The sequence below is a fragment of the Myotis myotis genome, unplaced genomic scaffold, assembly GCF_014108235.1.
Source record: "Myotis myotis isolate mMyoMyo1 unplaced genomic scaffold, mMyoMyo1.p scaffold_m19_p_3, whole genome shotgun sequence".
NCBI classification, from domain to species: Eukaryota; Metazoa; Chordata; class Mammalia; order Chiroptera; family Vespertilionidae; genus Myotis; species Myotis myotis.
The window spans coordinates 151,406,056-151,431,319 of record NW_023416335.1 but is presented as its reverse complement, the minus strand read 5'-3'; the positions used below and the strand labels follow the sequence as shown (position 1 = coordinate 151,431,319).

The following is a 25,264-nucleotide window of genomic DNA, read 5'->3' as shown; positions in this document are numbered from 1 at the left end:
GAGGCTTAGCAGCCAGGTTATGTTGGTTGAATGGAAGGCCGTGCCCCGGTTCCTGATGGCTCACGGCTCAGTCCAGCTGTGAAAGTCCAGTCTTGTCTTCATTAAGCCCAGAAGGAGGACCACCATCCAGAGACTCTGTGCCCTTGCGTCAGAGCTCAGTCCTGTCCAGCCTCTGTTCCCATCTGTTCCCCCTGTGCTCGGGCAGGCGGCTGCGAGGGGTCGCCTGGCTGCTATAGAGGAGAACAGCCAGCGGGGCAAGCGCTACCTTATCCTGGACTTGGGAAGGACCAGGCGCTTTCTCAAACTGACCAATCCACTTCCCCCAGTCAGTGCATTTCCTACATCATCTGGGTCCTGTGTCCCTTATCCAATCCTTCACTCAGGCTCTACCCTTTATGGTCACTGTGTTAGTTCCTACAGCCCATGCCCCATAGTAGAAGGACCTCCCGGCACCATCTTGGCTCCTACTGGGCATACGCCCAGCAGAGGAATTCCTCCTGCTGTTTTTATTTCTCCCCTGGTAATAACTGGTGACATTCTTCCTGCCCGCTGGGGATTAGTCCCGATACAGCGGCCTCCTGGGGAGCCTGTGGGTGATGCAGCTTCCCTAGTGAACAGGCCCCGTGTCTGTTCAGCTCTCTACCTCCTCAGGCTCAGTAGTACCCGATTCCCTCTGCTCCCTTCCTTTATTAATACCTGGTACCGACGCTAACGATGACTTCTGTTTTGGATAATAGAGTCTGTCTGAGAAATGTTTTCATTTTGCAGGTGCTGGGGTACTCAAGGAGGACCAGATTTACTGTTTCCCTGTCTGGGTTTGAGTCCGTTGAGAAGTCAGGAGTAAGGAACATGGGCAGCAAAATTTACCTTTATTGCTGATAACAGACAAAGCTGGTAGAGAGAATGTGGCCTTCCTGAGATTAACCTCCAGTGCTGCCTTGGGGCTGGCCCGTTTATAGGGTCAGGCCCGAATGTTGTGAGGACGGAGGGAGGGGCTGGCTGTGCCTGCATGCCTTCTTTCTCCTCCCAGCCTTACTGATCAGATCCTTGTAGGGAAGGGAGACTGATGGGTGGAGAGAGGAAGCCTTCCTTCCATATTAAGAGGAAAAATAAATGACACCTGTTCTCTACTTCCCCGAGGTCACACAGCTGGTTGGCAACGACAGATTTTTCTCCTGGGCTCTAGAGGCTGTTAGGTATGAGTAGAAAGGGCATGGCATTGGAGCGGGCCAGGCCTCATGTTCACATTCTACTTCTGTGATGTTAGCCTTGGTTTGTGCCCCTGTACAGTGGGGTTAAGCTTTCTATCTCGAGGGCTCTTGGGGCGGTTGCATTAGATCTAACCATTGTTGAGTGACCTGGACCAGTATCTGGCCTCCATTTCCTCATCAATAATGCAGATACCACCAGCCAACCTGGCATTTACCAATCCCTTTGTTCTTTCTTCTTAATTCAGGGCCTCAGAAAATTTGGTGATTGGGGTGGTTCTCAGCAGAGTGGGACTTAGTAGTTGATTAATTTTGATCTTTTGGGAGGAAAAAGAAATGTTCCTGAGGAAGTAACTTCCTAAGTTGAGAGAATTTTACATGCCACACATACTCTAGAAAAACTTGCGTTACACCTGGAATTGATTGTATAACCGGGAGTTAATGTGGCCCACGTAATCTTGGGGAATAAATACCTTTCAATTTGAAATATCTTCAGTTCTTTTCTAGGACATTCTTTAAGTGGTTATTTTTAAAGTTTTGTTTTGTTATACAGGTTAGAGGACTTCATGATAAAGGTCCTGGGCAGCGGAATTGGTGGTCTAAACATTCACGGTTTTGTGTGAGGGATGTCGCCCAGAATTTGTAAAATGTGATGGGGACCTTGCCTTCAGGCTTCCTTAGATCAGTGGTTCCCAACCTTCCAAATGCTGCGACCCTTTAATACAGTTCCTCATGTTGTGGTGACCCCCAACCATAAAATTATTTTCGTTGCTACTTCATAACTGTAATTTTGCTACTGTTATGAATCATAATGTAAATATCTGATATGCAGGATGTATTTTCATTGTTACAAATTGAACATAATTAAAGCATAGTGATGAATCACAAAACAACATGTAATTATATATGTGTTTTCCGATGGTCTTAGGCGACCCCTGTGAAAGGGTCGTTCGACCCCCAAAGGGGTCGCGACCCACAGGTTGAGAACCGCTGCCTTAGATGAACTGGATAGATGGTACCCCAAGCCCTCAAGACACTGTTGTTTCAGGCGACGCCCTCGTGGGGTTGCGGATGCAGCTCCAAGCAGGCGCACATCCTGTGTGGAGGAGTACTGTGTGTTGACCCTCCTCTTTGAGTGTTTGCTACTTGCTTCCCGTCCAGATCTTCAGTTTAGTGAAGTACAACGGTGAACAATGTTGATCCACATGTTGGTGGCAGACCCCTTAGTGCTAACATGTTTGACACATTAAGCAAACCAGATTTTAATTTTATACTTCCCAGCTGAGCTGCCCTCTCCTTGTCCATGCCCCGCCACCTCCTGGCCTGGCCCCGGTTGTGGGGGTGGTGACCCACAGCACTGAGGAAAGGTGGGGCGAGAGGGCACTTCCTCCGGCTCTTGGACTTCCTATGCACGCCAGGAGGAAAACGAGCTGGAGGGTGTGTGAACCCTCAGGTTAAACCAGCAACACAAACACTCCTGCACAACAAAGAAAATGTGAATTGTGTACGTCACCCCCCCCCCCCCAAAAAAAATGACTGGCAGATCAATTTCCAGGACAGCTATAGGGTAGCTGTTACCTATAAATTGGTGAACTGAGACGATATTTTAAAAACCTACCTTTCCTTCTGGCAGTTGTTGGCAATAGCAGTATGATTTTAGCAAAAGAAAAGACTTTTTTATTTCCCAGATGACAAGGGCCTGTTTTTACCTTGGAGATCTCTCTCTCTGGTTTGCTCTCCTGCCCTTCCATCCGTTGGTCTCTAAGTGCCATTGGCTGTCAGCGTGGAGGAGAGGTATAGCTTTGCCACCTCGATGCTTCTGTTCTCAGTGTTGGCGTTGTTTATCGGTGGGGGTGGCCCCCCTGGGAGGTACAGGCGGCACATCAAAGGGTGTTCAGTTATCCTGGCAAAGTGCTGAATTGCTTTGTGTTTACTTTTGTTTCTAAGGCTGTTTTAATTTTATTTTTTTATACATGAAAGTCTTTTTTTTTCCTTCCCTCCCTAGATTTTACTTTTTTCTGATTCACAGTCATATAGACATAGGGGAAGTTTGGTACAGAAAAAAAGAAAAACACCATCTCAGATCTCTCCAATCAGGCATAAACACTATTAGCATTTGGGAATAGTTCCCGTCTTTTGGCACATAGTTTGTCATATTGGATATACAGTTTCTCTCTGGATTTTTCTTTCCAGTTAAAAACCTCTTCTGGCCTGGCCAGCGTGGCTCAGTGGTTGAGCGTTGACCTATGAACCAGGAGGTCATGGTTCGATTCCTGGTCAGGGCACATGCTTGAATTGCGGGTTCAGTCCGCAGTGTGGGGCATTGCAGGAGGCAGTCGATCAATTATTCTCTCCCATCATTGATGTTTCTATCTCTCACTCTCTCTCCCTTCCTCTCCGAAATCAATAAAAATATATTCTTAAAAAAAAAACCAACACCTCTTCTGTAGGCTTCATATAAACAGCCTCCTGTACAGGCCCCACCTTTTTAAAAAAATATATATATATATTTTTTATTGATTTCAGAGAGCTAGGGAGAGGGAGATAGAAACATCAATGATGAGAGAGAATCATTGATTGGCAGCCTTCTGCAAGCCCCCTACTGGGGATCGAGCCCACAACCCAGGCCCTTGACCAGAATTGAACCCAGGATCCTTAAGTCCACAGGCCCGACGCTCTACCCACTGAGCCCAACCAGCTAGGGCTACAGGCCCTTTTAAGATCTGAATATTTATTTCCTTAATGCTGGGCATACAGTTTCTAATTGTTACATGAATTCTCTGTGGTCCTGGTGTGATTAGTACTTCACCCTCAAATTCAGGTTGAATACTGTATATCAAAACAACTTAGCCTCCAAAAGCCAGCCATGCCCGCACCTGAGGGTCTGGGCAGCTTCCACTGTTCTTATCCAAGGTTCTTCCTCCTGCTGCTTTCTTGGCTTAATTGGCTTTGAATCAGACCGACCCACCTCACTCAGCCTCTGACCCACCTGCAGGCCCTTGGGCACATCTGTCCTCTTAAGCCTCCATGGTCCTATTTGCAAAATGGAGATAATGGTACCACCCAACCACAGGTTATTGTAAGGACTGTGAGTCAGTTGTGAAGGGTGTGGCAGTGTCTGGAACCTGGCCACGAGGAGATTCACTCAGAGCAGCGGCGGTCACCTTCCTCCCAGGGACCGGGGCTGGCTAGTTCTGCCAGTCCTGGTTGTGGGAGAGACCAGAAAGGAAAGGGAAGCCAAATGGGGGAGGTGTACTGGAAAGATATTTTTTCCCTCTTCTGAGTATAAAGTTCAAGTGTTTGTTTTGGGCACTGCCTGAACCCTCCAAGGTCTGGGCCGGGGAGCGGGCCCCTACCTGGGTTCAGGGAGGTGGGAGAGGTGGGCTGGGGTGCCAGGCCCTTGCAGTTCTGCCAGCAGCAGGTCTGCCTCTTGGGTCTCTCTCCTGCTGGTCTTTCTTTGCTTGTCGCCTGACTCACCCCAGCCTCTGAGTGAGCAACCATGTGCCCCTGATGTTCTCCCTCCCGGTGACTTTTGTGTTTCTCACTCCATCCACAGCTAAGCTGGAGGGCAGGAGAGGCTTTCTGTAGAAAAGAGGATCTTTAGAAATCGCTTATGTGTAGCTCTTCAGGTCCTAATCCACCCGATTTTTTATTTGAATTGCCCTAACATCTTTTAATTACTCCAGAGTGCTTTCACCTTGGTAGGAAGGAGGACGGGATTCCTCAGATAAACCCCACACCCCGGGCTGCACCTGGGAAAGAAATGGCCACTAGGGCAGAGCTGGCGGTGCAAGCGTTCTCCCTGCACCTTTCTCTGCATCTGTCTTGGAGGGCAGCTGGCGGTGTCTCCCTTTGTTCTTCGGCATGTATTGCCTGTGGCAGAAGAATGAGTCCTTGTACACTTGGTACTTCAGCTCTGCCTTTTAAAGGCCAGGAATAGACTTAATCTAAAGAGCCATCTCGAGTGGCGTGTGGGGCCGGAGAGGAGGAGAATTCAGGAAGGGGGAGCAGATTGGATTAATGGGAACAGGAGTGATATAAAACAGTTTAACTTCTTGTGCCCCCCTTCAGACTTTCAAATTTGTCTATTTAAAAGAAAAAAACAAAAGGTTCATGGTCTGGACATTTGGTTTAGAAGGGCTGCCTCTTCTCTGTCTACGCCTGTGTGTCGTCCTTGGACTTCAGATGGTAGGAGAGAGCGGCACACACGTGTTTGGACTAGTGCATTGGAAAGGCTGTGATGAGTGAGGATTGAGGATTTACAAATCCAGGCCTCAATTTAAATGTGACTGTCTCCCTGGACATTGTCATCCTGAACAAGTAAGTTGTTGTCATCTACACTTTTAAACCCTGTGTTGCCTGAAAATATAGAGCCTAAGGCGCTATTAGCTCTTTTATTATGTGGTGGCATCTTAGACTCCATATTATAATTGGCAAGGAAGAAGACATCAAATAATCAGAGGAGCTTGCTTTTGATCAGTTTTCTTGGAGTGCTGGTCTACAGCCATTTCTAAGTTTCCTGAGACTGTCCTTTGATCAAATTAGGTTTCAGCTGGCAAGGTGGTGCGTCAGTTTGTTGCAAGCCTCTGCCCTGACTTTCAGATTCCTGCCGTCGGTGGAGCCTGCTGAGTTTGCCCAGATGGGCCCCACCTGCCTCCTCCTGGCTGCTGCAGCATTCCTTGGCGCTTCCTGTCTGGCTCACCTCCAAATGAGCCCGCTCATTTCCTTTCTCCGGAAAGTCCCTTATTGCCCGGGTTCAAAGGTTCCAAGGTTCCATAAAGGATACGGTGGGCCTGACCTTCAAACTCTGACCTTGGTCAGAGCCTCTCATATCCCGGAGCTAATCTGAATTAGTGGGCTGTGGCTGCAAAGTCACAGTTGTAGTTGCTGTTAGCCAGAAGACATGGGCGGCTGCCGGATGGCCTGCAGAACCTGGGGCTGTGAGATGCTTTTGTCTAGAGTTTAGGGTGGGCATGTGTACGTGCCCAGCATTGGAATGCCAGTCTCACTTCCCTTCTGGCTTCTCCACAACCTCTATACTTACTTTTCCAGTTAATTTTCATAATACCCAGCGGACTGACTTTGTAGGTACTTGATTAGGGTAGTGTTGTAGATGGTATAGAGCATTAGAAAACTTATTGCTGAATGTCCAGATGCTGTCATTTAAAAACGTTTATTGATTTGAGAGAGAGAATATTTTTTTCCATTATTTATGCATTTATTGGTCTAGACTTGTCTGTGTGTGACCGGGAATAGATCCTGCAACCTTGGCATATTGGTTGGACAGTGCTCCAACCAACTGAGCTGCGTGGCCAGGGCCTTAGTGCTCTCCTAATAATCAGGGAAACTGAGTTCTGGGGAACATGCCTGACTTTGAAAACCTAAGAATTCGTCGCTCCTGAGACCTGAGAGAGGTGTGCTGAGGCCAGAGTGCTGACTCGCCTTCGGCCACATTCTTTCTCTAATGATCAGAGCTGATTGGCTGGACTGGGATGTGCTTGGCTCTGAGGCCTGTAATAAGCTTTCTTTGTTATCTAGCTCACCTAGAATTGGAAGAAAGTTAAACCAGTTGTGAAATGTATTACCTTTCAGAGATGAATAGCATCTTAATTGATTCCCTTTGAAAACATGTCAAACTGGGATTTCTAAGGCTGGTGTAATCTGGTAAGCCTGGAGGTTGGGACCTCAGGCAGGGGCACTCTGGGGAGACTGGTCCACCTCCAAGTTTGTTTTCTGGCTCCAAACAAATGAGTGGCTGTTTGACTATTGGCACGCGACCCAGTTTTTAAAGTACAACCATATAGGGTATGGCCGGCTGGCAACCAGGGGGTTTGAAAAGTGAGGTCATGGAAGGCCCAGATGAAACTCCTTTAATGTGTATCACAACTGCAATTAATCTTATTAACATGCTGGGCCCGCGCCTGCTCTCACTGCCCCGGGTGTGCGAGGGTATTGAAGGGGCATGCTTTGAAGGGCTCTCTTCTTTGATGGTGCAGAAGGATAACAGAAGCGTGTAAAACTCTGTATCTGCTGTTATAAAGGCCTTTTGTGTGCCCTTGCAGATTCATTCAGTTTGGAGAAGCCAGCAAAAAGCTTCAGGCAGATTGATAAGACGTACAAAAGGGGATTGATCGTAAATGCTGTCTTGTAACTGTGGGCTCTGTGAGCAGACAGAATCGTGGAGAAGGCGTGCAGCGCCTGCTCTGTGCCCAGCATCAAGCGAGTTCCAGCCCAGTGTTTGGAAGTGAGAGATTTAAAAACACTGTTGGTTTGTTGGGAGGCAAGAGTAAACATAGAAACAGCAACACTGAAGGTGCTGTGGATGCTAAATCTGCATTGATGGGGTAGCATGGGTGTTCCTAAGATAGAGAGGTGAGTGAGGGCTGCTGTGGTTAGGCCTGCTTCCTGGGTGGGGTTGCCCTTCACTAGGAGGGTCACAAGGTGAAGAGCAGGGTGAGGGGTGCACAGGGTGCTCTTAGGAGAGAGTCTGGTGTGACCGAGTGGAAGGCTTGTATGAGGTAGGGGACAAGGCTGGGAGAATTTAAAGGCAGTAGATGGCACCCTGATCTGCCTCTCACCATGCGTGAGAGAAGGCTAGTACCGTGATGCATCCTTATAAGGCTGCTGCCTAGTTCTATTTTTGAAGTCCATTTTTTTTTAGAAGTTATCTAAAATACCCACCTAGACTCCCTTGTGCTGCTGTCTTTGTTGTTTAACAAGTAGCCTTGGGGACAAAGAGGTTGTTTAAAATTGTCAAGTTCAACAGATGTGGTTTGGGTGTGCTAATATCCCCTAATGAATACAGAAACTGCTCATGAAGTGAATAATTAATAAGAAGAGAAATATCTGTTCCTGTATAATGAACCCATTTGCTCATAATTAAAAAATACCACACTTGTAACATTATTAAGTCTGTTCTCTTAACGTTTCCTTGCTGTGTGTTTACACAGGTTTCTTACCTGCAGGGCTTGTCAGAGCCGTTAGCATATTTTGGGCCTGGCCAGTGTGGCTAAGTGGTTGAGCATTGACCTGTGAATCAGGAGGTCACAGTTCAATTCCCGGTCAGGGCATGTGCCCAGGTTGTGGGTTCGATCCCCAGTGTGGGGCATGCAGAAGGCAGCCGATCAATGATTCTCTCTCATCATTGATGTATGTTTTTCTCTCTCTCTCTCTTTTCTTCCATCCCTCTCTCTCTTCCTTCCTCTCTCCCTCTCCCTTCCTCTCTGAAATCAATAAAAAAATATATTTTTAAAAAAAGTACTTTGGGCCCTAGCCCATTTGGCTCAGTGGATAGAGCATCGGCCTGTGGACTAGAGGTCCCGGGTTCGATTCTGATCAAGGGCACATGCCCAGGTTGCAGGCTCAATCCCCAGTAGGGGGCATGCAGGAGGCAACCGATCAATGATTCTCGCTCATCACGGATGCTTCTATCTCTCCTCCCTTCCTCTCTGAAATCAATAAAAATATGTTTTTTTTAAAAAAAAGAACTTTGGGAAGGGAGGTGGGGCGTGTCCTTTCTGTCTGTAGAACACTCTGGGAACGTGGTGCTTTCTGTTTGGCAGTGTTGTGTGCACTGCCCTCCATTTTCCCATCCACCTTTTCTACCTGACATGACAGTGATGCTCTCTTAGTTGAAGGAGGATGAGAGGACTGTTACACTCCCTTCCTTTTTCTTTGCTGTTGGAAATATGAACAGCAAACATCTTATATGGCTGCATAGAAGAATTGCTGACAAGCTGAATTTGGGCAAGACGAATCTCTGACTCCTCACATTAATAGAAATAGAACCCCAGCTTTCTACATCCTGCCTTTAAAAAAACCCTTCCCCTCTGTCAGGGCAAAACACCCTAGAGTGGACAGGATGAATCAGCTGCCATGGCTGGACACCAAGATAAGCGTCTCTAGACATGGCACCGGCCGGCGGTCAGTGCTGGTACCGTGAGAACCCAGCAGCCAGCAGCACATGTGCTTTTAAGGTCAAGAACAGCAGCACCCTGCTCCCCAGAAACAACTGTTCTGATTTCTTCCCTTGAGGAATAGAATCTTGTGGCTCTAGCACAGTTGTGGTTTTTTTGTTGTTGTTTTTAATCCTCACCCAAGGGTATGTTTATTGATGAGAAGAGAAACATTGATCGGCTGCCCCCTGTACATGCCCTCTCCAGGGATCGAACCTGGAACCGTTTGGTGTGTGGGACAACACCCCAACCCACCGAGCCGCCCGGCTGGGGCTAGAACAGTGTCTTTCCACTTAACATAGTGCTTGATGTTGCTTTCTTCTGGGTTTCTCCTTCCTCGTTCTGCATTACACCTGTGCACACTACATTCTCGTTCACACTGTCCAGTCGAGCACCTCGCGCCACATGGGGGACAGCGCAGGTTTCCATCACTGCAGACACACAAGTGCTGGGTAGCGCCGTGCGTACCGCGATGCAGAGCCTTACCCCGGGAACTTTCTGGGCCCCTCATTGCCCCTACCCATTTAACGTCTCATGGTACCAGAATTGTGGAAATAAAACAATTTTAAATGCAACAAAATAAAATAAAAATCTTATGGCACCGAAAGCAAAGAACGTCTGGCAGACATCATGACTGAACATACACACCTGTCCGCCAGGGCCCTGCCCACACACATACATGAAACGCTGAACAAAGCGAGCTCCCAGCCTGAAATACCCTCGTAGGGCTTTGCCGGTTTAGCTCTGTGTGACAGCCCTTCCTGTATTCAGCACAGGGTTTCCACATCTGAAATACATGTCAGGACAGCTTTTTTCCTGCTAATCATATTTTAAAATCTAATTCAGGAGTGTTGAACTTGACTGGTTGGAGGTTTCTTTTTGAGTCCCCAGACAGCTTGCTCTCAAGCTCCTGGAAATCACTGGCTTAATACTGCGCTCAGTGCGGACCTGCCCTGTGTGCTCGGAGGCCCCTCCCTGACTGCAGTGGAGGGAGAGGTCTCTCCCTGGGGAAGAGTTTTCTGTTTTGGTTCAGTCCTTGCTACTTTAGGGTGTCTGTTGGAACAGAGCCTGGAAGGAAGCCCTCTAATGACATCATTACTGAGACTCCGTTCCGCTCAAGCTGTCCCTGAATTCCATTTGCAGTGAGGGCCCACTGCTCCCAGGAAATGCAGTCTTAGGATGCAGGGTGCACAATAAAGACTGGCACGTGTCCTGTCTGTATTGCACCGGGTACCAGTTTGAGACATCAGTAGGTGATTGCCTATTTCCCCAACTGGAAATGAGATGGAAAATAGGAATCCATGAGTGTGGAATCTAGCCTCCCTTAGATAAAGCGCAAGCACCTGTTGGCCTAGTACATTTGCCCTTCTCCACTGACCTGGGCTGGACCCCATAGCTGGCCAGGGTTAGAGCAGCACCTGTGAGAGCTGTGGGACCACCATGGAGAGATGAAGACACCACTGACTGAGTGTCTGCCTCGCCCTCGTCACCAAGCACTCAATTGGAGAACTGAGGCTATTTGCATTTTTTTATAAAAGGGTCAGTAATGCTCTCCTTGGCAGCGCATATACTAAAATTGGGATGCTACGGAGAAGATTAGCATGGCCCTTGCGCGAGGATGACACACAAACTCATGAAGCATTCAATATCTATAATAATAAAAGCATAATATGCAAATCGACCAGTAGAACGACCGTCTGGATGACCTTCCAGATGACCATGCTATGACACGCACTGGTGTCAGGCCAGCCAAGGTGGGTGCGATGCGATTGGTCAAGGGCCCTGTCATCGCCCCACAATCGCCCTGCAGAGGGAGGCCCAGGCCACTGGCCACTGGCCAGTGAAGCGGTGGCGGGTGCGCAGGGCCTGCCAGCGATCACCCCACAGAGGGAGGCCCAGGCCAGCCAAGTGATTGCACCCTGCGCCTGTCGCCCGCAGAGGGAGGCGACCGGTGACGGGGGCAGGGTGGAGCAGCCCTGTACAAAAGGCAAGCAGTGGCGGGGGCGGGGCCAGCTGCCAGCAGCGGAGGGTGGGGGAAGGAAAGCCCCCATAGGCCCTGATCACTGGCCAGGCCTAGGGACCCTACCCCGAGGGGTCCAGGATTGCGAGAGGGCACAGGCCAGGCTGAGGGACACCCCCACCCCCTCGTGCACAAATTTCATGCACCAGGCCTCGAGTTTTAAAAGAAAGGTCAGTAGCTTTATTTCATAAAGAGGTCTGTGATGCAAACAAAACCCCCATAAAAACCAAAAGACCAAAGGGGAGGAAAACCCAAAAGGGGGTGGGGTGGGGGAAGTAGGACAAACTTTAGTAGGCTGTCAGCCAAGAAAGGCAGGGACCACAACTGTCTTCCCAGCCTTACGTGCCTGGCACAGAGCCAGGCTCCAGCAGACACTCAATAAAGATTTGTTGAGTAACAGATGGTATTGTATTTTCATAACAGTCCTATAAAGAGTGTATTGGTTTGTACATTTTAATGAGATGAGAAAACTGAGGCTCAGAGAGGTTGAATAACTTGCCTTTAGTCACACAGCTGGAACATGGCAGGCCTGTGACTCAGACCTCGTTATGTGTAAGCCACGGTCCACGTGCCTTCAGGAGTCGAAAACAGAGGGAGTGGTAGGGACACGTTCATCTTCTCGCTCGCTTGCTTGCGCTCTTCAACACAGTCACTCCCAGTTGCTTTGTATTTTTGTTTTCTTTTGCGGTTATATTGTTAACTTTAAATTTTAAGTTTTGACATAATTTCAGAATTACAGAGAAGTTTGCTATGAGTATAAATAATTCTCAGGCCCTTTGCGCATGTCCTTAGAGGTGTATTCTTGGAAAATCTTGTGAGCCGTTTTAACATGAGATCGGGCCACACTGCATAGGGATTTCCAGGTATCTGTGAGGCAGGGTGTGTCCTTTTGAGAATGTTTGGGGGGCGGGGGAGGAGAGGAGTGTGTGTGTGTGGAAAAAACAGCCATGTGACCCCACCCAGGAACTAAAGCTAACCCAAGAGCAGCCCTCAAGGGCTTGCTGGATGAAAACATGAGAGAAGAGTCTACTCTAGGGTTTATAATTTTGCATGGAAGAACTCCCCCTCTGAGAAGCTGGAGGGTTTGGGCAATATAAAAGTGGCTTATGAAAAAGACGACTTCAGCTTCCCAATCGGACACCCTCAGGCGTGGCATCATACCTCCCGGCTGCCAAGAACAACAAGCGATGGGTTCCCAGACGGCTGCGCCCCATGCCATTTCCTCTCCTCACTGCCGCAATTAAAGATTAATGTTAATACTGTTTTATCTGGTGCACGCCCTCCACACAGGTTGTTCTTAACCCTCTCCTTGCTTTCACTCTTGGTACCCCTGAACCTACCTTCTCGCGCTGGTTTCCGGGGTTCCTCCTCCTTCCTGCTAAGACAGGTGCATTCCCAAACGCATTGCACTTGGAGGAGGGCATGTGTGGGGTCTTCCTTGTCTGAGAGGCAGGGGGTTTCCTTTAAGGGGGAAACAGTTTGAAGGTTTCCCAAATCAGGAGTTTCTCCAGTTCTGACATTAAAGAAACCAGTGTCTGCTGCTGGCTTTAAGTTTCCTTGGAAATACTCATTGAAGCTTCTGGAAAGTTATTTTAATATACACCCTTTCTTTTTTTCCCTAACCAGTGACACCAAAAAATAAGATTGCTTTGGGGTTTTACATTGGCAGATAGAGTGCTCCCAGGGGAATTAGAGGCCGGCCCCTGAAACGCAGGGAAGACCATTCTGCCTTGGTATTTGTTAGCCAACGCGGGCCGCCAGGACAGTGCTGACACTGAGAAGCTACTGAGATAATTTATAGTCAGCACACCCCTCTCAGGGTCTAGAACAGCTGTGGGCAAACTACGGCCCGTTTGAAATGAATAAAACTAAAAAAAAAAAGACCGTACCCTTTTATGTAATGATGTTTACTTTGAATTTATATTAGTTCACACAAACACTCCATCCATGCTTTTGTTCCGGCCCTCCGGTCCAGTTTAAGAACCCATTGTGGCCCTCGAGTCAAAAAGTTTGCCCACCCCTGGTCTAGAATCAAAGCACCTGAACGGATCAGGAGCCACTTTACGTCTTAACAGCATCTGTGCAAGTTCGGCCCTAGCCCGTCCGTGTGTGATCCGTGTGCGTGATCCGTGTGTGTGGAACTCTAGCTCCCAGGGAGCGGTGGGACAAGTGCCTGCTAGGGTCGTCTCCAGCGTGAGGACGGTATGGTGGATTCGGCTGGGACAGCGGCCCCTCTTCAAAGGTTTAATTGGGGGGATAAATCATTCGATTTTAAGTGCTCTTCCTCTTTTTGTCTGGGAGATTGCTAGGTCCCTTCATCTTGTCTGAGTGGTTCTGTTCGGATGTGATTATGCAGCCTTTAAGTTTTCAAACACCCACGTGGGAACTGTGGGCACCTGTTCGGGCCGTGGAAACAGCACAGAGGACCTGGATTAAAATTGAGCACGGTCTCTTAACTAGTTGGGTTACCCCAGACAAGCCACCTGACTTCTGTGAGTCTCAGTGTCCCGTCTGTAACGCGGGGGTGCTAATTAGTTCTTTGTCAGGAGGATCAAATGAGGACACCCTGTGGAAGTACCTAGTGTTTCAGTAAACGTTTGGAGTTACTCTGGGATCCGGATTCAGATAAGTTCCATCACTTCCACAGAATAGTTAAGTTCCTATTGGAAGGTTAATTTGCTTCTTAGAACTTGATCTCATCCGGAAACTGCAGTAATAACACCTACCTGGTTAACTTGTTGGGAAACTGGAATAATAACACCTACTTGGTTAAACAAGTCAGAGGCCCGATATACCTGCTTCAAGGGGTCACAAGAGCTTGGCCAACTGCGACCACATGGAAGCCTTTGCGTGGTCATACTAGTGCCCTGGCTGAGCTCTTTGAGACAATAAACGACGAGTGAATTCTTCAACAGGGATAGGAGTATTTAACTGGTATTGTCCCTGCAGAGAGTGAGTGGGGAGGTAAGGGTAGGGGATGAGAGTGGGTGGGTAGGGGAAGTCTGGCTACTTGTATCTTGACATAAGGATTTGTTTGGAAAATAAATTTCCTTCTGGTAATTGTATATAATGTGACAGGTTGGTGATTAATGCCAACTTTTATTAACTATTGTACAATATTGTAAAGCTGTAAGATCATAAAGGTCATAAAACTTGCTAAAGAGAAGATTTTGATATGTCTTTAAATAGTGTTTAAAATTGAAATAGGCAATCTAGCAGGTACTTTTAGGGAATGGTGTTTTTGCAGAAGGGAAAATTAGCAAAGACAGTTTTGCAAAAACAATATTTAATGAAGTGTTGCTTTTAGCTGCTGACAAATTAGTTTTTGATATATCCCTCAGGAAGACTGAAGGAATGAGAACCATAGTTGGTGGGTGAGAGTTTGAAAGTGAGAGGGGGAGAAAGTGTTAGAGAGAGGGGGAGAGAGAGAGAGAGAGAGAGAGAGAGAGAGAGTGTTTCAAGGTAAAGTGCCCCACAGTTGGTCATAATGGCCTCATGTGTCAAGAATTCTGACTTACCTGCATTTTTTTCTCTGATTGCTCATGTGTGGCATGGCTTGTTTTTCTTCTAGGATGTGGAGAAAGAGAAGGAAACCCACAATTACCTCAGCAAAGAGGAAATCCAAGAGAAAATTCATAAATACAATTTAGCAGTCACAGACAAGTTGAAGATGACCTTGGTAAGCACCCCTGATACACTTTAGGTTGACAGAGGTAAAAAACAAGTATGAGTTGTTGCTGTTACAGTCCATCTGTATGTTTTAAAGCAGTGGTTCTCAACCTTCCTAATGCCGCGACCCTTTAATACAGTTCCTCATGTTATAGTGACTCCCAATTTCATTGTTACAAATTGAACATAATTAAAGCATAGTGATTAATCACAAAAACAATATGTAACTATATATGTGTTTTCCGATGGTCTTAGGTGACCCCTGTGAAAGGGTCGTTCGACCCCCAAAGGGGTCACGACCCACAGGTTGAGAACCACTGTTTTAAAGTCTCGGAGTCACAGTTGCAGAAGGTTAATGGTCCAGGTGTGTAGAACAGGAAAATGTTCCGCATCTTTCAAATTATTTTGAAGTAGCTTTATCTCAAAATCAGTTAAATGAAGTTAAATTTTATTTTAAAAGATTTTGTGCCCTCCAAAGGACTTATAGCAGTGAGTGTAATCTTTGCCTGTTTAACATAGAGGCGGTAACTCAGGTTCTAATGAGGCCCTACATACGTTTATCTTGTGTAAATAAATTTGGAAGTTTCAGGAAAAGGGTTTGTGCCAATGGACTGGAATCTAATTGAGCTCAGACTTTTCACAGCTGGTTGTCAAGAGTAAGATGAGGTATGTAGTATCTGCTCCCTGTGTGTTGTCGATTCAAGCTTCTGCAACAGTGTGCCCTCACTCTGTGGAGCTCGGAGGGGAGCACAGGGGAGCACAGGGCCTGGAGAGGAAAGAGCGCTGACTACCAAGCTGGAGTATTCCTGCTCCTTTAACTTGGACTGGCATCTATCTCCTCCCCCCTCCCCCTGCCCCACTTGGGGACTTTTCTCGCGGCACCTGCCACCCCTTGGTGCTAGTTTCCAGGGCCCTTGGACCCCTGCCTCTCAGTCTACTGGCTGAGCTGACAAGAGTTCAGCAAAGGACAGGGTGACCTGTTTAGAACAGGCCCTGCTGAGTTCTGTGACCCCAGGGGAGGAGCTTTTAAATATAAACCCTTGTGATAAAAGATCCCTTCCTAGTGGGACTCTGCCAAAAAGGAGAGAGGGGCAGATGGACTCAAGGCTACTCTTCATCACTCCCACAGTGATGTTCTCCTTTTTCAAACAGTTTTCATCCAAGTAGAGAAATTCCACCCCCACCTTCTGTGGAGTTTAATTAAAACATGCAAATTTCCATGTTTCAAGATGAAAATTTTGAGTGTTGTATACTACTTTCCATAAGACTGAACAAGTGAATTAGTATTGTAAAGTGATCCTGTGGAAAGGAAGGAAAATAATCCTATATAATAAAACCCTAATATGCAAATCGACCAAATGGTGGAACGACTAGTTGCTATGATGCACACTGACCACAAGGGGACAGACGCTCAACACAGGAGCTGCCCCCTGGTGGTCAGTGTGCTCCCACAAGCACACTGGGCTCATGGCTGGTGAGTGCAGTGGCTGTGGCAGGAGCCTCTCCCACCTCCACTGCAGGCCAGGCTGAGGGAACCTTCCTCTCCCCCCCCCCCCCCCCCACCCCCAAGTGCATGAATGTCGTGCACCAGACCTCCAGTGGGCCAAAAAGGAGTTTTTTAATGTCCTACTTTAACTGTGTCATTTATACGTAACACCTGATAATTTATTTAAATAAAACATTACAATAAGTTTTTTTTTTAAATATGCTGAATGTAAAATAGAAAGTGAAAACAAGACCGTTATTACCATTTTTGGCAATTAAAAAATAGTAATTCTACCATAAGTTAAGATAGGTGCTAAAACTCCTATCAAATTATGTATATTAAACATATGCAGGTTTTTTTTGTATAAAAGTTATAACCTCACTAAAGCTAGTAAAAATATATGTATATATAGAAGGATACATAAATACCATGTTAAATAAAAAAAAAGACAAGTGCTTATATTATATCTGTAGTTCACACTATAGCTTGGATTTATTTTAAAAATACTGTTGCTTGAGGTGCCTGAAGCCCATCGCATACCCTGTGCTCCACGGGATGTACTTGTGTAAGAGTTTCAGTGAAATTGCTAACCTAGTACATGTCTAACAGCCCGGAGGATGGAGAAGAGCTTGTTTCCTTACTGCCTGCTCCTTGTCGACTTAGGTGTTTCAAAGCCCTGCTTGTGACCTTCCTTTTCTGTGTAATAGCTGGTCATCGGTTACAGATGTCGCTCCTTCGTGCGTTAGCCCCTAGACCTGTGCCCCGGGCCTTACGGAGCCCTGTGGTTTGGCCAGCATCCGCTCCAGGGGCTGTACCCTCGCCGGGGGGCCCCGTGCAGCTTCAGAGGCGCGGGTCTGGGCTTCAGTCGGCGCTGTGTCAGGAGGCGTCTCCTGTCGCCACATCTGCCCTGCAGACCTTGCCTCTGGAAGCACTTAGCTGGCGTTGTGCCCCCCCCCAGGGGTCATGCACACAGGAGTGATCTGTAGTGAAGTCTGGCCACAGAGCTGTACGGGGCAAGAACAAGGGCAGGAGTGTTGCGCCTTCCTTGTTTCGTTTGGATCCGACCCTTCCCTCAAGTGCCGCCATCCGCGCAGCTAAGAGTGCGCTTTTCTTCCCGCTTCAGAATCCGAATGGGACTTACACTGGCTTCATCAAGGTGCAGATGGAGCTCTGCAAGCCCCCGCAGGCGTCTCCGAGCGCCGGAAGGCCCGCTCCCGGCAACGGCGGCTGCATGAACACTCTTCACATCAGCAGCACCAACACCGTGGGGGAAGTGATCGAGGCCCTGCTCAAAAAGTTCCTCGTGACCGAGAGCCCTGCCAAGTTTGCACTTTATAAGCGTTGTTACCGGGAAGATCAAGGTACATGGCCACGCGTAGGATGAACGTGGTCTCTGCTTTTATTTATGTCTCCTGTGCTGATTGGCAGAAGGAGGGCTAGTGGGTGCGGCTGTCAGTTGTGTCAGAGCCAGGCAGGTTCTGGGGGACGGTGGTCACGGCCTGGGCTTATGCTTGCTGGCTGGCCGTAGTTTTGAGCTGGACAGTGTGCACCTCAAGAGCTCAGGCATCACGTGTGATGAGCATTCATGTGCAGGGAGATGGCTTTGATTTTCTTTGGTAACTTTGATTTTAATGCTCTTTAGGACAAAAAGCATGCCCCGTGCTTGAAGTCTGCATAGCACATCCCACGTGAGATGCGCAGCTGAACGGGGAGTGGCCTGGTGGACTTGTGTTCTGAGACCCTGAGGCTGGGGAGGCCCGTGTGTCTGACGGCACATCCAGACTCGTGCATGGCCAGCCGAGCTCTTCTCTCCCTGGCTTGCCTCTCTAGACATTACACTGGGGCATTTTGGCACCCAGTCCCCCAGAGGCACTTACAATCTGAACTTAATACCCACATTCAGTGGATAGAAGGAGAATATTAAATTTCTGTGTGAAATGGAACAAGATATTCCAGGTCAGGTTCTCGGGCAGAAATTGATACCAGTCGTGGACAACAGTGATTGAGTGATTGACTTAAGTAATTAATTTGAAAATGGTGTCTGAGAACTCAGCTACTTATTCATTTTTATTTAGAAGACTTTTAATATATATTTTTATTGATTTCAGAGAGGAAGGGAGAGGAAGAGAGAGAGATAGAAACATCACTGATGAGAGAGAATCATCGATCACCTGCCTCCTACACACCCCACACTGGGGATTGGGCCCACAACCCGGGCATGTGCCCTGACTGGGAATCGAACCGTGACCTCCTGGTTCATAGGTCACTGCTCAGCCACTGAGCCATGCCAGTCAGGCAGAACTCAACTATTTATGTTCTCTAGTTTTTCTGGGGAAAAGCCTAAAGCAGCTCTAGAAAAAGATAATACTAACACGATAGGAATGCCCTCAGTTGGATGAGGATGGAACCCGGCTAGCTGCTGAGTGTGTGCACATTTTTGGAATACATGCCATGTCTGGGCTGGGCCTGCAGAATACAGGTATGAATGGACTGAGGTTCCCATCCTCGAGGCCACAGGCTCAGTGAGGGGGCAAGTTCACTTCTGTAGGGAAATGAGCACCTACAGTGCAGTTGTACCCGAAGAGCCAGAGGAATGTAGATAAGCTCAGATGGCATTTTTACCTTGCCAGCTTATTTGCTGGCTCACCTGGACTTCAGCTGTGCAGTCCTGTTGAGATATTACCTTCATGGCTGCAAATCTTTTAACATTACAGGCAATGCCAGTACTGTGTGTGTTGTGTGTGTGTGTGTGTGTGTGTGTGTGTGTGTATGTGTGTGTGTGTGTGAGAGAGAGAGAGAGAGAGAGAGAGAGAGAGAGAGAGAGAGAGAGAGAGGGAGAGGGAGAGGGCATCTAGCTGTGCTTAAAGTCACCCGAGCTCATATTCCGACTGTTTGTGGTTGCAGATTAAATTAATCTGCAGAGAGATTTTCTGGAGCTCTGACTTTATGTTCTTTGGATGGTATATGTTTATTGTTTTTAAAGGGGTTGCAGATCCTTTTTAAAGAAGTTTCTTATCTTGCTTTCTAAAGGGAGGAGCAGAATTAATTATTGGCCCATTTGGGGGAGGATTACCCATTTAAATTCATTCTTGAAAATTATTTCCTTTTTGATCAAGGCACAGTTTATATTGTGCAGCTACAAAGAAAATAGTGTAGCTTTCATCCCACTGTGGGCTATTGGTAATAGGATGAGGAGGATGTGACTTGGGGCTGTTGCCTGACCTGGGGGAGGGCTGGGGAGGGTGTGTGTGGCCCAGGGGATGATGCAGTGCTCAGTTGTGACTTGCTCCTGTTTCCTCACCCAGTCTACGCCTGCAAACTCTCAGACCGGGAGCATCCACTGTACCTGCGCTTGGCAGCAGGGCCCAGAACAGACACACTTAGTTTTGTTCTCCGTGAACATGAAATTGGAGAGGTAAGTACATTACTGCTTTAAACGGTACACACCAGCTGGTCCTGTTTTATTGCTCTAGTCTAGTGGGTTTACCATTGGAAGAGGGAGGGGTGTCCTGCGGAGGGCAGCTTCCTGTGTGTTTTTGAATCGTTAGAAATGAACCCAAAGTTAGTCTACACTATACTTCTTTACAACACTCGTTATATTGGCCTGTAGTTTTCAGAGGTGGAGGAAATAAAGTTTTAACTTGATCCCCACCCGAAGAGTCGTTCTCGCCCCCTCCACCTCTGAATTCCTCTAATCCAGCTCAACTTTGAAAGTTGACACTCTCCATATGTTCGCTACTAACAAAGTCTCCAGGCTAATTCACTCCAAAGGGAATTCAGTCTCTTTACCAGGAAAGACATTTAACTTTGTAGAATCTTTTTTTCCCCTTGGCCCAGATGATGAAGAAATTATGTTTATGTATGTACCATCATTTGCCATTTTCTCTCCAGGGAGGATTGTATTTAGGCCAGTCAGTTGAAGGAGAAAGCACTTTGAACTGTCCTTCTAGATCAAGTGTCACCTTTAAAAGGACACTTGAGCAAGTCTCTCAGGGACCTCAGGCTCTGGGTCCCGGTCTTTTGTCTGCAACAGGAAATGGTATGAACTGTCCAATTAGTAATGCAGTGAGAATGGGGTTTCTGGGTTAAAAAGTTAGGGAACCAGGACTCTACCTCTGCTAGATTAGGAGCACAGCCTTGGATAAGTCTGATCTTTTCAGTTCTCAGTTTTAACATCTGAGGAGTGGGACTAAGGACTTTAAAAGGTGGTTTTAAGTTGCAAATTAGAAACGTATGTAAATATGCTTTGTAAATAGTATGTTTATGTCCATGTGAATTGGAACTTATTTTGCACTTTTGAAGTTTCTTTTGATTCTGATGTTCTGAAGTTTTAAACTTCGCTGTCATTCTGGGGAGAAAACTGGGTGTGGCTTTGGTTTGACACGTGGCAGCGTGTCCTCTGTGAGCGGACATGTCAGCCTCGTCTTGCTGGTATCTTATTTTCCTGACTATTGGCCTTGACATACTGCACATAGTGGTGCAATTAGAGCCACATTTATTGGCGGGGAGGGAGTTATGGTTTTGAAATTTACATTGTTTTAACGCTCTGAATTGCTTTATTAGACTTCGGAATAGTGTTCTTATTTCAGTGTTTTAAGGTTAGCTAAACTGAGGGAAGAAATCCATAGCTGTCAGGAAGAGGGAGGAGCTTATTTTATTTTGGAGAACATGCGGGAAAAGTAAAATGTTAATTTTTAAAACTTAACAGAATATTCTAGTGTAGAAAGTTTTACTCTCCTGTTCCATGCTTCTCATTTTCTTTAATAATAATCTCCATCTCCTGGACCTTCTGCCATGGAGCTGCTGGGTGGTTTCACTTTGTCCCCCTCTGTTCACTGTATTGGATTCTCTCCAGGCTTTTCCCTGCCCCATACCCCTGGGAGTTCTCATCGGAGTTGTTCCTGGCTGTGGCAGAGATCGCAGCCAGGACCCAGGGCCCCCTTTTGGGAGGGGAGGATGTCCGGTTTGAAAAGTCCTCCCAGGTGATGCCAGATACCCTTCTTGATATTTACTGTTCTACTGAAAAAATAAAAAACAGCCCCACAAACACTTATTTTGTGCCTTCTAAGTACCCAGTGCTTTTAGGGAAGCAGAACGCAGAGCCTCGAGGGCAAGAGACAAAGCCCAAATAGTGAGAAGCATGACAGCTTGGTGTAGGTGAGAGGAATACTCAGCAAATGATTATAATAATTTTTATATCTTTTTTGATCAAGGGAGGGAGGAAATCATGGAAGGCTTCTTAGAGAAAGTGGCATTTAAGCCGAGACTCGATGGTTGAGTAGGAGTTCCCCAGGCAAAGTGGAGGAAGGGAAAACATGTGCCAAGCCACTTGGGGTAGTAAGTGAGGGGGACAGTGTGAGAGAGGTTAGGGTCTTTCACACTGAGCGGAAGCAACCAAGGGAAGCCATTGAATGATTCCCAGGAGGGAATGATTTCCATCGAATGTTTGTGGACCATGGTTGACTGGGGTAACTGAGGCCATGGACAGGCATCGCGGATAGGGGCGGGACCTCTGCGTTCAGGCTGGCTATTTGGGGAGCAGGTTGGCGAGCGAGGAGTGGAGTGAGGAGGCCAGGGAAGGAGATGACGGTGGCCGGCACAAGGGGCGGTTGAGATGGAGAAAGCACGCAGATGGGAGGACTGTTTGGGAAGTGATCACATTGACTGTGGGGGGAGAGAAAGAAGACAGTGGCAGCGATGGCTCCAAGGAGAGGGCAGGATGGAGGGCGTGTGGAGTTGTTGCTATGCTCCGGGGATCAGGCCAGGAGGGAACGTGTCTAATGGATGTGGGGCCGTGCAGGTCCCGGCCTTAGGGGAGACCATGTGGGCCATCGGAGCAGCCAGGGTGGGGTGGGCTGGCAGGCCTGGTCATGAGTGAGGCTCTTGGGAACCGAGGCACTGGAGGCACAGGGCTGTGAGTGCCCAGGCGGGAGGCCCGCCACACCTTGGGGCGCTCATGGACGGCATCCTTGGTCCTGACAGATGAAACACCTGGCATTTTTCGTTTTTGCTTCTCTCACAGTGGGAAGCCTTCAGCCTTCCAGAACTGCAGAATTTCTTGCGTATCTTGGACAAGGAAGAGGATGAGCAGCTGTATAACCTGAAGAGGCGCTACACAGCCTACAGACAGAAGCTGGAGGCAGCCCTCAGCGAGGTGTGGAAACCCGGTTAAAGGCCGGCTCCCGGAGGCTCAGGGCGCACAGGGACTGCGGACAAACCAGCAGCGAGTCTCTTCTCGGAGGGCTGTTTCCTGGCCCTGTGATGCGAGGGTCTTCCCCCTTTTATCTCTAGAGCTAGCTCTGCAAACCCGGGCCGCAGCCCCTGCGCCTGGCGACCTCTGTCCGGGATCCCGCGAGCTTGTCTGTTACAGCTGCGTGTCCCTCCGGTGAGCTGGGCCACGTGATGCTCGGAAGCATGGACCCTGGGTTTTGTTTTCTCGTCTTTGTTATTTTAATTATTTGATGATGATGTTAAGCTTAAGGATGTGCAAATGATTTTTAAAAGCTTAACAAGGAATCTTATCTGAATACTTGTCCTATGTTGAAACTACCTGTTTTTTTGTTTTGTTTTGTTTTTCAATATCAGAGGGAACATCCATGTGAATGAAAGGCACAGGAAGCTGGGAACTCTGAGGAATTTGGGAGGGACTTTGGAGGAGCTTGACATTTCAGGAAAGTAAAGAGCAAGTTGGGAAGAAGGCTTGAGTGGAGTTGGAGGAGCTCTGAGTGAGGGTGGTTTGGGTGATGAGTTGATGGAGGAGAGAGAAAGGGTGTATTTGTTTGTCAAGGAGTTAAAAGCATTCAGTTTTGAGGTGTTAGATCCACTGTAGCACTGCTTGGTTTCTTAGTGAATAAAATACGGAAACAGCACCAAAGAAAGTAGGAGCTAGACTAGACCAAAGAGGGGGTGGTGACTGAGGCCGACCGGAACATTGTTGCAAGCCGGCAGGTGGTGGTCCAGAGCCGGGAGGGGAGCCTGCCTTCCCGGTCCTGCCTTCCCAGATTCTGCCTTTTCAAGTGGAAGGTGCAGCTTCCCTGGGCAGGTGGAGCAGGGACTGTGTGTAACTCCTGCTAAGTTATTGCTTTTCCCTGAGGTTGTTTTCAAAGCTGAAAAGGAGTCTGGGTAGGGCCCCTGTTTCTCCCGATGGTTGGCTGGGAGATTTGTTCAGGAAAGAGCTCACTGCACACTGTGTGACAATCACTCCTCCGTTTCCCTTTCCCTTCCCCTCCCCATCTTTTCCCTCCTTCCCTTTCCCTTCTCCCTTCCTCTTACCAATGGAAGTCCGCTCTGTGTAGTGGAGAACAGGGCTATGGATGAAAGACCCAATACTACCAGAACCTCGGTTCCGAGGAGGCCTTCACTGAGGAGGACGACAGCAAGAAGGGGAAGGGCCCTCCCCTGGCACCACAGAGGGGCAATTTATGGAAACATTTTAACAAAAGTGCATGTTCCTTCCGACCAAAGAAATGCATGTGCAATAGAAGCCTTCCTTAAAGCAAGTTAAATAACCTCATTTTATGCAGCAATTAATCTGAAAACAATGGGAAAGGTGTACTGTGGTTCTAGAGAGGGATTTACAGTCTATTTTTTTTGTCTAGATATTTTTTGTTTTTATAAATTCCCAAGGAATTGTTAACGCTTTGGTGACACCTACTGGATTCTTTGTGAAATTCCAGGGTGCTTCAGTTCTTTGCCTTCTCCTTGAACTGTGCCTTTTAATTCATTTGTTTCCCTCCCGGGGGCTCTTTTGACTGTCAGAGAGCTCCCTCTTGGAGGCAGATGAAGTGCTGGCGATGCTGTGCCACACGTTACTGAGACAATCGTATCTTCCTAAGCTTTTCGAGGAAAGATGGAAAAAAAAAGTAGAGCTAGCTATAAAATATGTATGGCACATCTTGTTTAATTTTGCATGTGACTTCTTTTTAGAGCATTGATGAGGTTTTAGTGTCATTGTCACCCAACACTTTATTGTTCAGGGAATGCCTTCACGGTTTTTATACTGGTTTTACTATTCAGACTGTGGCTTGGGTTTGAGTATAGTGTTATCAACCACCTGCTCTTTTCTCTACCCATCCCAGTAAGCTTATATTTTGTGAAGCATTTGTTTCTCAGATTAAGACACTGTTAGAACCTAATGTAGTAGCTGATGGGTATCTGTGAATTTTTTTTTTTTTTTTACTTGAAGTAGATTGTCTAAAATAGGCACCCTCACCTGTATCATCCAGACCCTGTTTATTGTCGTGTGCACTACAAGTTGCAATTAGGAAAATTCTTACTGTCCTTGAAGATCGATGCTCTCTCCAAGACACTGGTTACTGCAGCGAGGTTAATGTGTAAAAGAAGGGCCAGTAAGGCCACTGATTTTTAAAAATCATTGTGCAAATTCTTACGTTAAATTATCTAAGCTTTGCTGTAATACTGTTTTCTCTTCACTATGTGATGGTACAGGAATGATGTCAAATGAAGGGGGGAAATATTTCAGGGGAGCATTTTAAATTGCAGACGTAAAAAGTTATAATATTTATAATTTTGAGGAGTGTAAGTTTATTTTTATAGGGAACATTTTTCTTCCCTAAATTGTTTTTGGAATGGCAATTTGTTTCCATTATTAAAAGTTGATGTTGTCAGTTGACGTTTGTGTGTTTTTATTTATGGTACTGCACCAGGTACAAGAAGGTCACAGGAGTGGGAGAAACGTCTTTTGCATATACATGGGGACACATGCTAGAGGGTGACAGTTTTTACTAGGTTTGAGTGGGGCATATCTGTTCTCTCAAGTGTCATTTTTCCTTTGTCTTATTGGGGAAAATAACCCTAGCTGAGTGTCTGCCCTTATAATACACTAGTGGCCCGGTGCACAAAATTCATGCACGGGGGAGGGGGTGTTCCTCAGCCCAGCCTGCACCCTCTCCAATCTGGGACCCCT

General features: G+C 47.3%; 1 protein-coding gene and 1 non-coding gene across 3 annotated transcripts in view; both read left to right on the top strand.

The window, feature by feature from the left end:
• The window catches only part of RASSF3 (Ras association domain family member 3), a 76,954-nt gene extending 51,984 nt beyond the window's left edge, over window positions 1–24,970 (top strand). The window contains exons 2-5 of one of the 2 annotated variants that reach the window (XM_036301785.1): window positions 14,755–14,862; window positions 17,462–17,699; window positions 19,644–19,753; window positions 22,361–24,970. In XM_036301785.1, coding sequence (XP_036157678.1) covers window positions 14,755–14,862; window positions 17,462–17,699; window positions 19,644–19,753; window positions 22,361–22,510 — 606 coding nt within the window. In that variant the 3' untranslated portion in view covers window positions 22,511–24,970. The remainder of the gene's footprint in view (window positions 1–14,754; window positions 14,863–17,461; window positions 17,700–19,643; window positions 19,754–22,360) is intronic. The other variant, XM_036301786.1, reaches the window with a different exon arrangement.
• LOC118652248 lies at window positions 10,712–10,816 on the top strand. Its single transcript, XR_004966515.1, has one exon. It is a non-coding gene; the product is annotated as a U6 spliceosomal RNA (small nuclear RNA).
• Window positions 24,971–25,264: the final 294 nt, after the last annotated feature.